This window comes from Capricornis sumatraensis, chromosome 2, assembly GCF_032405125.1.
Source record: "Capricornis sumatraensis isolate serow.1 chromosome 2, serow.2, whole genome shotgun sequence".
In the NCBI taxonomy this organism is placed as follows: domain Eukaryota; kingdom Metazoa; phylum Chordata; class Mammalia; order Artiodactyla; family Bovidae; genus Capricornis; species Capricornis sumatraensis.
The window spans coordinates 159,832,679-159,846,975 of NC_091070.1; the positions used below are offsets into that span (position 1 = coordinate 159,832,679).

General features: G+C 36.2%; 1 protein-coding gene across 1 annotated transcript in view; it reads left to right on the forward strand.

Moving 5' to 3' along the window:
* The window catches only part of SSX2IP (SSX family member 2 interacting protein), a 30,872-nt gene extending 17,052 nt beyond the window's left edge, over positions 1 to 13,820 (forward strand). The window contains exons 8-13 of the mRNA XM_068965630.1: positions 1,587 to 1,737; positions 5,648 to 5,784; positions 6,126 to 6,299; positions 9,185 to 9,299; positions 9,766 to 9,931; positions 13,646 to 13,820. Of these exons, the coding sequence (XP_068821731.1) occupies positions 1,587 to 1,737; positions 5,648 to 5,784; positions 6,126 to 6,299; positions 9,185 to 9,299; positions 9,766 to 9,931; positions 13,646 to 13,820 (918 nt within the window). The remainder of the gene's footprint in view (positions 1 to 1,586; positions 1,738 to 5,647; positions 5,785 to 6,125; positions 6,300 to 9,184; positions 9,300 to 9,765; positions 9,932 to 13,645) is intronic.
* Positions 13,821 to 14,297: the final 477 nt, after the last annotated feature.

A 14,297-nucleotide genomic window follows, 5' to 3' on the forward strand; every position in this document is an offset into this window, starting at 1 on the left:
CTCAAGAGTCTTCTTGAACACAGCAGTTCAAAAGCATCAATTCCTTGTCATTTGCCCTCCTTTATGGTCCAACTCTCACATCCATACATGACTACCAGACCATAGCTTTGACTGGACGGACCTTTGTCAGCAAAGTAACGTCTCTCTGCTTTTTCATACGCTGTCTAGGTTTGTCATTGCTTTTCTTCCAAGGAGCAAGTGTCTTTTAAACTAAATTTATTTAAAAATTAAATTAAATTTAATACAAATGATAGTATCCTGTATAGTTTTTCATAATTCAAATGCTGCAGTTTGGAGAAACAATAATTTCTTGTATATTTCTTAGTTTTAGAAGATCTTTCTCTAGATCCACTTTCTCCTAAAAGTAATTCAGCTATTCCTTACTTGTAGGGAAAGATTTTGGCTCATTAGTAAAACTTTGGAATGCCTAGTTAGCATCCAAGTTTTCATTTTTTATTTTGCTGACTTAATTGTAGCCAAAATATATACCCAAAATTCAAGTTAAGTGTGGTGATTTTTTTTTTTGCTAAGTGTTTTTTAATCTTCATTTAATGGTTTTACACTCAATCTGGCAATTATTAATTTTAATAATGAATTTGTAGTGTTCTGGTATTCCTTGAAATGTATAGCAGACATGGTGTAGCTCCTTGGAAAAATTATTGTCAGCTAGCTCCAGAATGTTGATTGGAAAGAACCAGAGTCATAGTGAGCCATACCCTGGGCTTTTCCCTCATCTGTGCTCCCTGGGAGATCCTGACCTCTGTCAGTCCATTGCTGACTTCAGATATTGATACAGTTCTTCAGACTCCGTCAGTACCTCACTTCTGGTGTCCCTGCATGTGGGAACAGTCTAATCAGCCCTTCTTTGTTTTTATCTTCTCTTTTCTTCTTTTTTTCTTGTTCAAATTAGTTAAGTATATGTATCTATTTTCCTGAATGTTAATAACAAATTAGGACCATTTTATGTAGATGCAGGTAGTGTTCTTTCTCCTGCTTTGATTCTATTTGATCATAGCAGTAAAGGTTACTACATTTTACAGTGATTTAATGTCCTGGTAGAATACAGAGAAAAATATTTCCAGTTTCATTTTAGAAAGTATTTGAGAAAAATAGGATTACTAGTTGCTTTTACTTTGGAGATTTTTTCACAGTTTTAGTTGTTTGAACAGCCAAAATTGGAAGCAGGTTGGATTAGAGCGGTGTGACATCGGGATAGTCTACCTCTCTAAGCCTCAGTTTCCTCACATGCTAACATGATTTGAGGACCAGTTGACATGTGAGAGCACCTCACACAGCATGAGACAGGTTGTGAGGCTCTTCCTCACACAGCTCCATGCCTTTGTCACTAACTGTATTTGACTTCAAATTCAGGTTTAAAGAGACCTGAATTGGGGAATTTCTATCTCCAGTATTAATTATTTTTTCTTAAGACATTTATGTTAAGAACTAGGTCATTTATGTTGCACATACAACATAGAAATGATTTTGATATATGTCTCTGACCATCAGTCTGATGATTTTTGTCTGAGTGTCTCAAATCATTTTTAAGATATTGGTCTTTCCCTCTCATCTCTGGCCACTTGTAGGTTATCTCTGATGGTGAAGAGGATGCTGGGGAGCTGAGTAGAGAGAGTATATGGGACCTTTCCTGTGAGACTGTGAGAGAGCAGCTTACCAACAGCATCAGAAAACAGTGGAGAATTTTGAAAAGTCATGTAGAAAAACTTGATAACCAAGGTAAGTACCGCCTGAATGCAGATAGAGTAAGCTGTGACACTCAGGAAGCCGACTTGGAAAGTCATGTATGGGCTCAGACTAAAGTCCTTAGCTTAGCCTGGCAATTTGAAAAGCAAAATTCTGCCTACTTCCAGATGTGCGGTTTGAGAAAATAGGCTTTGCTCTCAGAATCTCTCAAAAAAGGACATCTTATTGTCCATCCATTCAGAGTGCAGAAGACAGTTGAATAAAGTAAACTGGGTCTTCTACTATATCTTGGCAATCAGGAAATATTAATCATAATATAGTATAAATATATACCTTTTTCTTATTATTCATAGATACTTGCATATTCTTAGGTTGCAAATAATTCATTTTTAAATTATTTTCAAAATAATAGACATTTGATTCAAAATATCAGGAAGTATATAAGGTATTGGGTTGGCCAAAAACTTCATTCAGGTTTGTCCATAAGATCTTATTGAAGAATCCATCTTCAATATCCGCAAATCAATCAATGTAATTCACCACATTAACAAATTGAAAAATAAAAACCATATGATTATCTCAATAGATGCAGAGAAGGCCTTTGACAAAATTCAACATCCATTTATGATAAAAACTCTCCAGAAAGCAGGAATAGAAGGAACATACCTCAACATAATAAAAGCTATATATGACAAACCCACAGCAAACATTATCCTCAATGGTAAAAAATTGAAAGCATTTCCCCTAAAGTCAGGAACAAGACAAGGGTGTCCACTTTCACCGCTACTATTCAACATAGTTCTGGAAGTTTTGGCCACAGCAATCAGAGCAGAAAAAGAAATAAAAGGAATCCAAATTGGAAAAGAAGAAGTAAAACTCTCACTGTTTGCAGATGACATGATCCTCTACATGGAAAACCCTAAAGACTCCACCAGAAAATTACTAGAGCTAATCAATGAATATAGTAAAGTTGCAGGATATAAAATCAACACACAGAAATCCCTTGCATTCCTATACACTAATAATGAGAAAGTAGAAAAAGAAATTAAGGAAACAATTCCATTCACCATTGCAACGAAAAGAATAAAATACTTAGGAATATATCTACCCAAAGAAACTAAAGACCTATATATAGAAAACTATAAAACACTGATGAAAGAAATCAAAGAGGACACTAATAGATGGAGAAATATACCATGTTCATGGGTCGGAAGAATCAATATAGTGAAAATGAGTATACTACCCAAAGCAATTTACAAATTCAATGCAATCCCTATCAAGCTACCAGCCATATTTTTCACAGAACTAGAACAAATAATTTCAAGATTTGTATGGAAATATAAAAAACCTCGAATTGCCAAAGCAATCTTGAGAAAGAAGAATGGAACTGGAGGAATCAACTTGCCTGACTTCAGGCTCTACTACAAAGCCACAGTCATCAAAACAGTATGGTACTGGCACAAAGACAGACATATAGATCAACGGAACAAAATAGAAAGCCCAGAGATAAATCCACACACATATGGACACCTTATCTTTGACAAAGGAGGCAAGAATATACAATGGAGTAAAGACAATCTCTTTAACAAGTGGTGCTGGGAAAACTGGTCAACCACTTGTAAAAGAATGAAACTAGATCACTTTCTAACACCGCACACAAAAATAAACTCAAAATGGATTAAAGATCTAAACGTAAGACCAGAAACTATAAAACTCCTAGAGGAGAACATAGGCAAAACACTCTCAGACATAAATCACAGCAGGATCCTCTATGATCCACCTCCCAGAATTCTGGAAATAAAAGCAAAAATAAACAAATGGGATCTAATTAAAATTAAAAGCTTCTGCACAACAAAGGAAAATATACACAAGGTGAAAAGACAGCCTTCTGAATGGGAGAAAATAATAGCAAATGAAGCAACTGACAAACAACTAATCTCAAAAATATACAAGCAACGTATGCAGCTCAATTCCAGAAAAATAAACGACCCAATCAAAAAATGGGCCAAAGAACTAAACAGACATTTCTCCAAAGAAGACATACGGATGGCTAACAAACACATGAAAAGATGCTCAACATCACTCATTATCAGAGAAATGCAAATCAAAACCACAATGAGGTACCACTTCACACCAGTCAGAATGGCTGCGATCCAAAAATCTGCAAGCAATAAATGCTGGAGAGGGTGTGGAGAAAAGGGAACCCTCCTACACTGTTGGTGGGAATGCAAACTAGTACAGCCACTATGGAGAACAGTGTGGAGATTCCTTAAAAAATTGCAAATAGAACTACCTTATGACCCAGCAATCCCACTGCTGGGCATACACACCGAGGAAACCAGAATTGAAAGAGACACATGTACCCCAATGTTTATCGCAGCACTGTTTATAATAGCCAGGACATGGAAACAACCTAGATGTCCATCAGCAGATGAATGGATAAGAAAGCTTTGGTACATGTACACAATGGAGTATTACTCAGCCGTTAAAAAGAATACATTTGAATCAGTTCTGATGAGATGGATGAAACTGGAGCCGATTATACAGAGTGAAGTAAGCCCGAAAGAAAAACACCAATACAGTATACTAACACATATATATGGAATTTAGAAAGATAGCACTGACGACCCTGTATGCAAGACAGGAAAAAAGACACAGCGGTGTATAACGGACTTTTGGACTCAGAGGGAGAGGGAGAGGGTGGGATGATTTGGGAGAACGGCATTCTATCATGTATACTATCATGTAAGAATTGAATCGCCAGTCTATGTCTGACGCAGGATACAGCATGCTTGGGGCTGGTGCATGGGGATGACCCACAGAGATGTTATGGGGAGGGAGGTGGGAGGGGGGTTCATGTTTCGGAACACATGTAAGAATTAAAGATTTTAAAATTAAAAAAAAATAAAAATGAAATAAAATGTTCACATCAAAAAAAAAAAAAGATCTTATTGAAGAATCCAAATAAACTTTTTGGCTAACCCAAGAGAACAGTCAGGTCTCTGTTTCCTATGTGTAACACTTAACAGCTTTGTGCATACCTTTCTAGACCTTTCTGCATTTGCAAAATACTTATTTTAAATGTCTACAAACCATAAATTGAATATTACTTGTTTTTTTCTACACTGTTCTTTTTTCACTCAACAGTGTATTATTTTTAGATAACCACTTCCTGTCATTATAGATACATAGTAGATTGATGTTGATGAGTATATCCTTAACATTTTATATTTGTTCAAGCTTTCATGTTTTTAAATCAAGAAAATTAAGACGTCTGTTAAGTAAGTGCAGTCTACTTAAAGAAAATTTATTCTAAATGGTCAGAAATGACAATCTCAGTGCTAATTGTCTTAAAAAGTGAAGTCAGAACAATTAAAGTATCAAAATTAATTTACATGAGGTTTTGTTGATTTCATTTATCACTGTCTATTAGTAAATAGCAAGTATTTTTGGACCTGATATTTGTCAGATTTAATAACAGCAAGATTTGTAATCTTGCACTGATCTTTGAGGAAGTATCAAAAGAGTATAGTTTATGAATGTTAATTTTTCTGGGAACATAGGTTTGCATTTCTAATTAGGACATCATCTTGAATGAATACAAATTACAGGTTAAATGTTGGAAATAGAATTTTGTAAGTAAGGATATCATTTAATCCAGAAATAGCATGAATTTATAGTTACCACGAACTCATTACAGTTGCTTACTTAAAAAAATATTTTAGTGTTAAATAATATACCTTTTATTCTATTTTATTATAGCTAGTGGAGTTTTTAAAGGACAAAAGAAATAACTACCTTTTAGAAAACCTTTGAGATTCCAGAAAGGGAAAACCTTTCTGATTTTTAAATTTATTTCTGGATTTTTAAATATATGTCCCCAAATGCCATAAACTAAAATGGAGACTATAAGGTTTATGTCAAATTATTGGTTTTGTATTAGTTTCAAAGGTACACTTAGAAGGTTTTAATGACGAAGATGTAATCTCACGACAAGACCATGAACAAGAAACTGAAAAACTCGAGTTGGAAATTCAGCAGTGTAAAGAGATGATTAAAACTCAGCAGCAACTTTTACAGGTAAACGCAGGACACCTTTTAAAGCTGTTCTTCCCTGTGAAGGGTCAGGATTTTATTGAATCTTACTAGATTTTTGCTCCTTTATTTGGTAAGGTATGTTTTACAGTCTAAGTTCTCTGCTTGCTAGCAGGTAGACCACAAAGCATCATTAGTCGATGCTTTGCCTTTTAGAGTAGAAGCATTTGGGAAATGAGGCTTCTCATTTCCATTGACTTTCTGATTCTTTTATCATCTCTCTCCTTCCCCTGCAGTTAGGCCTGCTTTTTTTGCTTGCTTTCATTTCAACTTGTTGGAGTGTTGCAGGGACCCTCTGGAACTTACTATGTGTTAAAATTTAATAGCAGCAGCTCGCTACTGCATGTGATGATGACACCACTTCACTGCTACGAGACTGTTACTTGTTGGAAGAAAAGGAACGCCTCAAAGAAGAGTGGTCCCTATTTAAAGAGCAGAAAAAGAATTTCGAGAAGGAAAGACGAAGCTTTACAGAAGCAGCTATTCGCCTAGGATTGGAGGTATTTTAAGCAATTGGCCTTCCTTGTAGAATGTTTGAAGGTCCTGGAGAAGCCTCACTAGAATGCATTGAAGTTCTTATTTTTTGTTTCTTTGCTGTACATTGCCTTAAGTATTTTACCAGTGATTTCACAAAATAGCTTGAAACGGAAGCTGTAATGGAGGTATATCATTTTGCCTTCAGATTTGGGAATTGAAAAAAATTTTATATTAAAAAAACTAGGCGTTTGTCATGCCTTCTGGGTAGCTTTCTGCTGTTCAGAGTTTCACTTCACATAGGAGGTTTCTTCTGGGCATCTGTCATCTCTCCACTGTTAGTAGGTGTAAAGTCAGGAAAGAGTTCAACCGAGAGAGTGTCTTGGGGGTTTTTTTTAAGGGAAAGGAGAGTACAGTATATCGCCATTGCCTTACCCAGGGATGAACTGTGTGTGTGTGCACTTCAGCAGCTCGCTTTTTTATTTAGTAGTGTATTACATGCCTTATTTCCCTATCAAAACTTAGAGAAGTAATGTCTGGACATGATTTAAAAAAATAAACTCATTCCAAAAAGCAACAAGGTGTGAGAGTATCCTTCCTTCCTCTTAGTTTCATTCCTCAGAGGTACCACTATTGAAGGTTTATGATTCTTCTGGGAGAAACTATTTTAGCTTGAATAAAATTCAGCCTTTTTTTCTTAGAGTCAGCCTATTGACTCCCCACTATGAAACACAAGGAGTTTAGTGCCCTTACCATACCTCCCATCTACACTATTTCTCATATACATATGATTTCTTCATAATATTGTTACTTTTTTAAGCTAATTTTTAAAGAACTGTTTCTCCTGGTTGATTTTTTTACTCTAAGTAAATTTGTTTAATGCTTGCATTCCATGTTTGCTCAACGTTAGACAGGATGAGTTTATCCCTGAAATGGAAGGTGAGGGCATCCTTGTAGTTACCCTTGTTGCACTGCTCTTACCCCTCGACTCCTCAGTTTTTGTCAGTGATGCTGTTTTTCACTGTCAAGTGTTACCACATTTATATTCTGATTTTTAATACAAATTCAAGTGTAAGTACTTGTCCAAGATTGAGATTTAAGAATGGAAAACCAGAAAGAACATTGATAACACTGTGATTATATAAATATTCATTCTATAGCCAAGTAATATGTTTGGACACTTTTATATAGTATTCTTTGTTGTTAAAACTGTCACACAGAAGAGAATCTGTAGTAAATTCGTTGACGTTTTTGTGTGTGCTTGCTTTATGATTTCTGAATCAGGTTCAACTTCTATCTCATATTCTCTTTCTTGGGTTCCTTTTCCAATCTGTTGTATTACCTTCTTGAGTAAATTTTTCACAAGTGTGTGTGAGTGAAAAATATTCTGAATTCTGGACTATCCAAAAATATATTCATACGTGATTGGTTTGCCTGGATATAGAATTGTTTTCCAACTTTTCCTTTCAAAACTGTGAGTTATTCTGATTCTTCCATTGTTTGATTTTGCTCATGAGCAGCCTGGTTATAAAATAACCTGGGTTAATTTTAGACAGCTGTGCTGTTTTTCCCCCTCTGTGGAAGCTTTTGAAATTTTATGTTCTTAAATTAAGAGTTCTGAAATTTTACCAGGGTAGGTCTGGGTAGCTCCTTTTAACCTGAAGATGCTCTGTTTCTTCAGTTTAGGGATATTTTCTTCAATTCTGTATTTTTTCCTTCTCTGACTTGTCTTGCATTCTGGAACTTCTGCTAGACAAATATTTGGCCCTTCTGACTACATCTATAGATTGACTTTATGTTCCGAATTCTGGAATATTTTCTCTTTTATCTTGTGCATCACCAACCTGGTATTCAGCAAGGTCAGTTTGATTTTTCACTTCATCCACTGAGTTTTTACTTCACAATTTATCTTTTAAGTTTTATAGTGTATCTTTTGTTTTGTGTCTCGTATTATATTTTACAGATGTCTGTAAGTCTGTCTGATAATTTGTGTCATCTTAAAAAAACTTGCCTTGAGCTTTACCCATGGCCAGTTCTCTTTATTTCTCCTGGCATTTTTCTTTTATGCTATTACTTTTCTTCAAATGTCTGGTGATCCATGATTTTGTATTAATGTTTATGAATGAAAGACTGTATGTTATCTTAAGTAGCTGACGCCTTCCTCCTTCATTACGAAATTCTGTGTTATCTATAGCTGTTATCTTCCTCAGGAAACGGACAGTTTGTGCCAGCATTTTCTCCTATCTTACGGGGTCACCTCTGTTTCTGAGCTCATATCCCTCACCTCTCTCCATGCCAGTCCAAGAGATACTGTTGTTACTTTGCATACCCGTCCCCATTCTCTGCTTCAGCATCTCCCTGAAACGGAGACCTGAGAGGTGAGGGAGAATTTAGGATCCATCCCCTGCGCCTTCAGAAGGGGGAGGTCTCCCATACGCCCTCTTGTGGTCCTAAGTGATGAGGGCTGCTAGGCCCTGGGCCGTGGCTTGAGGAAGAGAGCGGTGCTCAGTGAAGCCTTTTTCTTCTCCAAGTGATTAGTTTACAATGGGGTATTTTTCTGTTGTTTGTAATCTTATATTTACCATGTTTTGTATGTTCAAAAGTTATGCTGATATTCTGTATGTTTAAAGTTATGCTAATGTGCTTATTTTTCTGTGTTATACTCTTGAAAATTTATTCAGAATTGATGTGAAAATAGTAGTTGACTTGTTAGGAGAAACAGGTGAATTTTTATTTTTAACAGCTTTCTTAAATGAGATTTAATTTTAGTTTTCTAGGGTTAATTCCTTTGACTTAATATATAGAGATAGTCAGAGAGCAAGCACAAATACCTAGAGAAATCGTGCGAAATGGCAACTGTGTGAATGTTGAAATACTGATCATTGTTTCTTTGGTTTGCTTGTTACGGTAGAGAAAGGCATTTGAAGAAGAAAGAGCCAGTTGGTTAAAGCAACAGTTTTTAAATATGACTACCTTTGACCACCAGAACTCAGAAAATGTGAAACTTTTCAGTGCCTTCTCAGGAAGTGAGTACTTCATAAGCTTTTTAATCTGAAAATACATGTAAATAAAGTGCTGTAGGTTATTAATATATAACTTTAGCAGTCACCAGTAAGAACTCTCGAATTGGAATAAAAGTCAACTTTGATATTTTAATTTACTGTAACCAAAATAGAAATGACAGGAGGATTTTGCATACCGAAGACAACTTTTGTGGGTGTAATGTCAAGTTTTGAAAATCCACAATCTAGAAATATTTTTTAAACTAGATCCTCCTAAATGTTTGTGGACTGAACGTAGCAAAGTTCACCAGATTAGCTAAACTACACTCATACGTACAGAAGATATTCAGATTGTTCTCACACCTCCCTTAGAGCTGCAAAGGAACCTAGTCTAGGATCCTAGTTGATTACCTTCAGAGTATTTATTACTAATGCTTCCTCATATGTACTGCCTTCTTTTCTTCCTTCTTTTTCTTCTTTTTTTTAACAGGTTCTGATCGGGACACCCCTACATTACACTCGAGGTCACGGCAAAAGAAGCCTCACGGTGTGCCTAGCGGGTCTCCAGTTTGCACGTCTAAACTGACTAAGTCTCTTCCTGCTTCTCCTTCTACTTCAGACTTTTGCCAGACACGTTCCTGTGCATCTGAACATAGGTACTGGCCTGTAGGTGATCTCCTCACACACTTGTTACAGTGCTAGAGAGGCGTTGTGAAGGAAGAGTTGGCCTGTCTAGGATGAGGACTAGTAAAGGCTCTGAAGAGGAACTGAGTAGATTGACTCATTCATTGTACACATATTTATTGGGTACCCATTACATAGAGATGCCTATTAATGTGGGGAATACAGTGGTGAGCAAGGTAGCTCTGGTCCCTGTCTTCTGGGAGCGGAGTCATATATATATGTGATTCTTTTTATTTCACGGGTAAAATACAACTTAAAGTACAATCTTATCTCAGGAGTTACTTAATATTTTAATTGTATTGAATAGAAGGATATTGCATTGATAGTTTCTGTAGAGTACCTCTTTAAGCATCTCATGTGGTATGCCCATGTTATGGATGTGGAAGGACAAAGACCTGAGAAAAGCTACCTTCCCTTCACTGGTGACGAGGATCTGTGTCCAAGGGTGACAGGACAGGCAGAGTTGCTCCACACCCCCCAGGAAAGCCAGATAACTGCTTTTAACTGCTGCATTTCAGTATTTTCCTTGGTCTTAAGTTGTTAAATCATTTTCTAAGGTATAATATCAACACTACCTTAGAGCCTATTTCAAGATTAATTTTGAACTAAGCAGATGGAACATTCCTAGGGAGATAGAGAAGAATAGAAAAGAGCAAAGGGCTATGTTGCAATGTGCGGCATGATCTCGTTCCTCTTCGTTAAAGTAGGAGATAGTGGCACTTGGACCTGGCCAGGCATCTCAGAACGCAGGAGCTGGGGCTGGCGTACACTTGGCCTGTCCAGTGACAGACTGGCATGGAGCCCAGTGCTGAAGAGGCCAAAGAGCGCTTGAACCAATAATTGTCCAGTTTTGAAACAAAATTTAAGAATTTTTAAACGAAAATGTGAAGTTTTAGAAAAGGACAAGACACTCTATTTTATAGTTGACTTTTGAAAGGATTAGAGCTCTAAGTATTAAATATGGAGGGGCAAAAAAGACTGGGGGATGAGCCCTCCAGGCAAGTGTAGGGACCCTGAAGTAGGACACAGGTGTGTTTGTGCAAGCAAAACCAAGTGGTATGAAGGTGAGAGGTAATATTTTATGTAAAAGTTCAAATATATACAGATATAAAGAGAATACGGTCAGGGTCCCTATGTACCCATCACCCAGGTTCATTAGTTATCAACGCATGACTAATATGTTTGTATACAACCCTGCTGTGCTTGACACCTCCCCCCCATGATGCACTTAAGATTTCATTTGTAAACTATGTTAGTCTGTACTTGTAAGTAGGATTGTTCTAAGGCATTGGAAAACAATTGGAGACCTTATAAGTGAGAGAATGATTTTTTAAAAATCTAAGTTCTAAAAAGATTACTTCATTTTATTATGCGATAAACAGATTGTAGAAGCCAGTAGTGTAAGCCAGGAGACCCAGTTAGAAGACGTCAGTGGAGTGGACATGAGAGACGTAGTCATCTGGACTCTGGGGTCATAACCTGAAGATAGGACTATGCTTAGATTTAGGCTGTATTCTGCAGTTAGAGCCAGTGGGTTGACTGATGGGTTAAATGTGGGAAGGTAAAGTTGTTTAATTTATAATCAAAAGATAATGTAAGCTCAGAGTATATGTGTAGAATGTTATTGAAACCCCCAAACTGACCAATCAAAACTCTGTGTATAGATTTAGATACACATTCTAGTCACAATTTACAAATGCAGGCAGCCCTCAGAGATGTTGCAGACTCAGCTCCAGACCATTGAGATAAAAGGGGATATCACAACAAAGCATGTCACTCAGACTTGCCGGCTTCCCAGTGCATGTAAAAGTTATGTTTACACTGTATTGTTATCGATTGAGTGTGCAGTAGCAGTGTATTTAAAGAACAGTGTGCCTACCATAATTAAAAAATACTTTATCACTAGGAAACAACCCAAGATTGCCATAAACCCTCAGTTTGTAAAAAACACAATGTCTGCAAAGTATACAGTAAGTTGAAATGCAATAAAATGAAGTATGCTTATAATGCATTCTGTACCTAAAGGAGAATGTAGCATAGTTGCCTCAATTATATTTATATATTTAGAATTTTTACTTTTTTACATAATTATTTTTAGTTATAACTCCTTGAAGACTCTGTGTTTAATAAAAAGGCCAACATTTAGTACCTACATTAAGGGTACTGTGTGAGATTCAGTGCCAGTATATGTAAAGCACTTAAAACAGTACTTGGTCCTTTGTAAACCTTCAGTAGCAGCATATAAAAATATATGTAAGCATAAATGGATTATAAAAATGTTTCTTGTATCCCAAGAGCTACACTGAACAGTATCAGTGGCATAGAAACAGAATTTTGGAGCTTAAGAAAATTTCGTTAAGCTATTCCTCTGAGGATAAAATAAGAGTCACGTGACTAGTTATCAAGCAAGAAGCTGTGCAGCTTGACATCGGCCTTGAAATTTTTAATTATTTGGTGTATTTGAATTCCTGCTCTTCAAGCACTTTGGATCTGGGTTTGTAATAAGATTATGGCAAAATAATTAGGAGTATTTATGCCTAATTTCTATAGCACATCCTCATTCCTCCTTCACTGTAGAGTGGAATTTTACATATCAGCTGTAACTCACATTACAGCAAAGTAACAGCAAAGTAACTCACATACTAAGTTATGTAGGAAACTTAGTTCACCATTGATCTAATCTCATCTGAGATGGCAGGGATTCTGAATCTGATTTATAAGCAAGTGCCTTTTTTTTTTTTAAAGCAAATAAGTATAAAATTGTCAGTGTTTTTGGTTTAGAGTTTTAGAATTGAAGCAACTTAATTTTTTTTAAGGATTGCCACATTATAAGGTTGAGTTATTAACCAAAGTCACATCAAAAAATGAATATTTAGGGAAAATAAGTTTTATGGAAAAAATTAAGCTATTTAGTTGATAAAAATATATTGTTCATTGGCTCAGCTCATGATTTGCAAGTAGTCATTTAACTAAATTTCCTTGCTTTGAGGCTGGTTGCAGAGTATACCTCAGACAGTATCTCTGAAGTTAGGGGGCTGTATCAGTGTTCAGACACTTAAATTGTTGTCTGACACTTAAAGTTAATTGAGCAGCATCACACGTGCTTAGTGTGTGTTAACTCATTTAGTTTCCACCTCAAGCCTATGAGTTATGGGTTCTATTATTATTTCCACTTTACAGCTGAGGAAGCTGAAGAACAGCAGGGCTTAACTTGCCAGAAATGATGCACTAAGTGGTCCAGCTGGGATGTGAACCTAAACCATCTGTTCGGGCCTAGACTCTTCACTACTTTGTAGGCCCTCATTAAATGTCTGCATGGCTGAATGGATGGAGGATGCAAGCGTGCATGAACAAATCAATGAGTGAGGAAAGAAAGCATAAAAAGACTAGGACATTGTGGTATGGGAGACATTAGCTTTCAAAATTCACATGTTATCTGTCTGCCTTAGGCTCTGGTTGGGTAGCATCCTTCAGAGTAGACTGAACAGATAAATAAATAGGTGGATAGATCAAAGTGATAAATTAGACTAGACCATGTTAAAGCACTTGTATGTTCTTGACCAGTGTGTCCTCAAAATTTTTGTTTAGCATGGGGCAAGGGAGAAATCAGATTTTAGACATTCAGGCATATCTAAGGTATGAAGGGAGGAGATAATAATTAAGATCTGCCTTTCTTTCCCCAGCAGTTCAATCAATGTACTGAATATCACCCCTGAAGAAACTAAGCCAAATCAGGTTGGAAGAGAATGTACAAATCAGAAGTGGAGCATGTCGTCAAGGCCTGGGTCACAGGAAGGTTGCTATAGTGGATGCTCCTTGGCCTACACAAATTCTCATGTAGAGAAGGATGACTTACCTTAGATATATGAACAGGGAGTTTTTTTTCATTAACATGGTCATCAGATTTCACATCTGAGTTGAAACAGGGCATGTTATAAAGTCAGTGATCTCTTAATAATTTAAGGTGGTCTGTGTTGTTTGTTTGGATTTCCCTGTTCCTCCCCAAAGAGCTAAAATGTTAAATCTATTTAAAAGGATATAAAAACTTTGGATATGTATTTTTAGTAACAGAAGCATCTGGTTCTGTGAATAAAGGAATGTATACATGTTTGGATGAAAACAAAGCACTCGAATGAGTTTCCTATTATAGATCTTAAAAATAGCACTTTTAGGAAACTGATTATTGTAAATGTTTAATTTTGTCTCATACATAGTTGGCATTGGAAGTTTAGCCTTTCCTTGAATGTATACTGTAGATTTTTAACAAAGCAAGTTCTATATTTATTATGTTTAATGTGATTTGAAATTCCCTCTTTCATATGTTTTAAATAAAGTGAA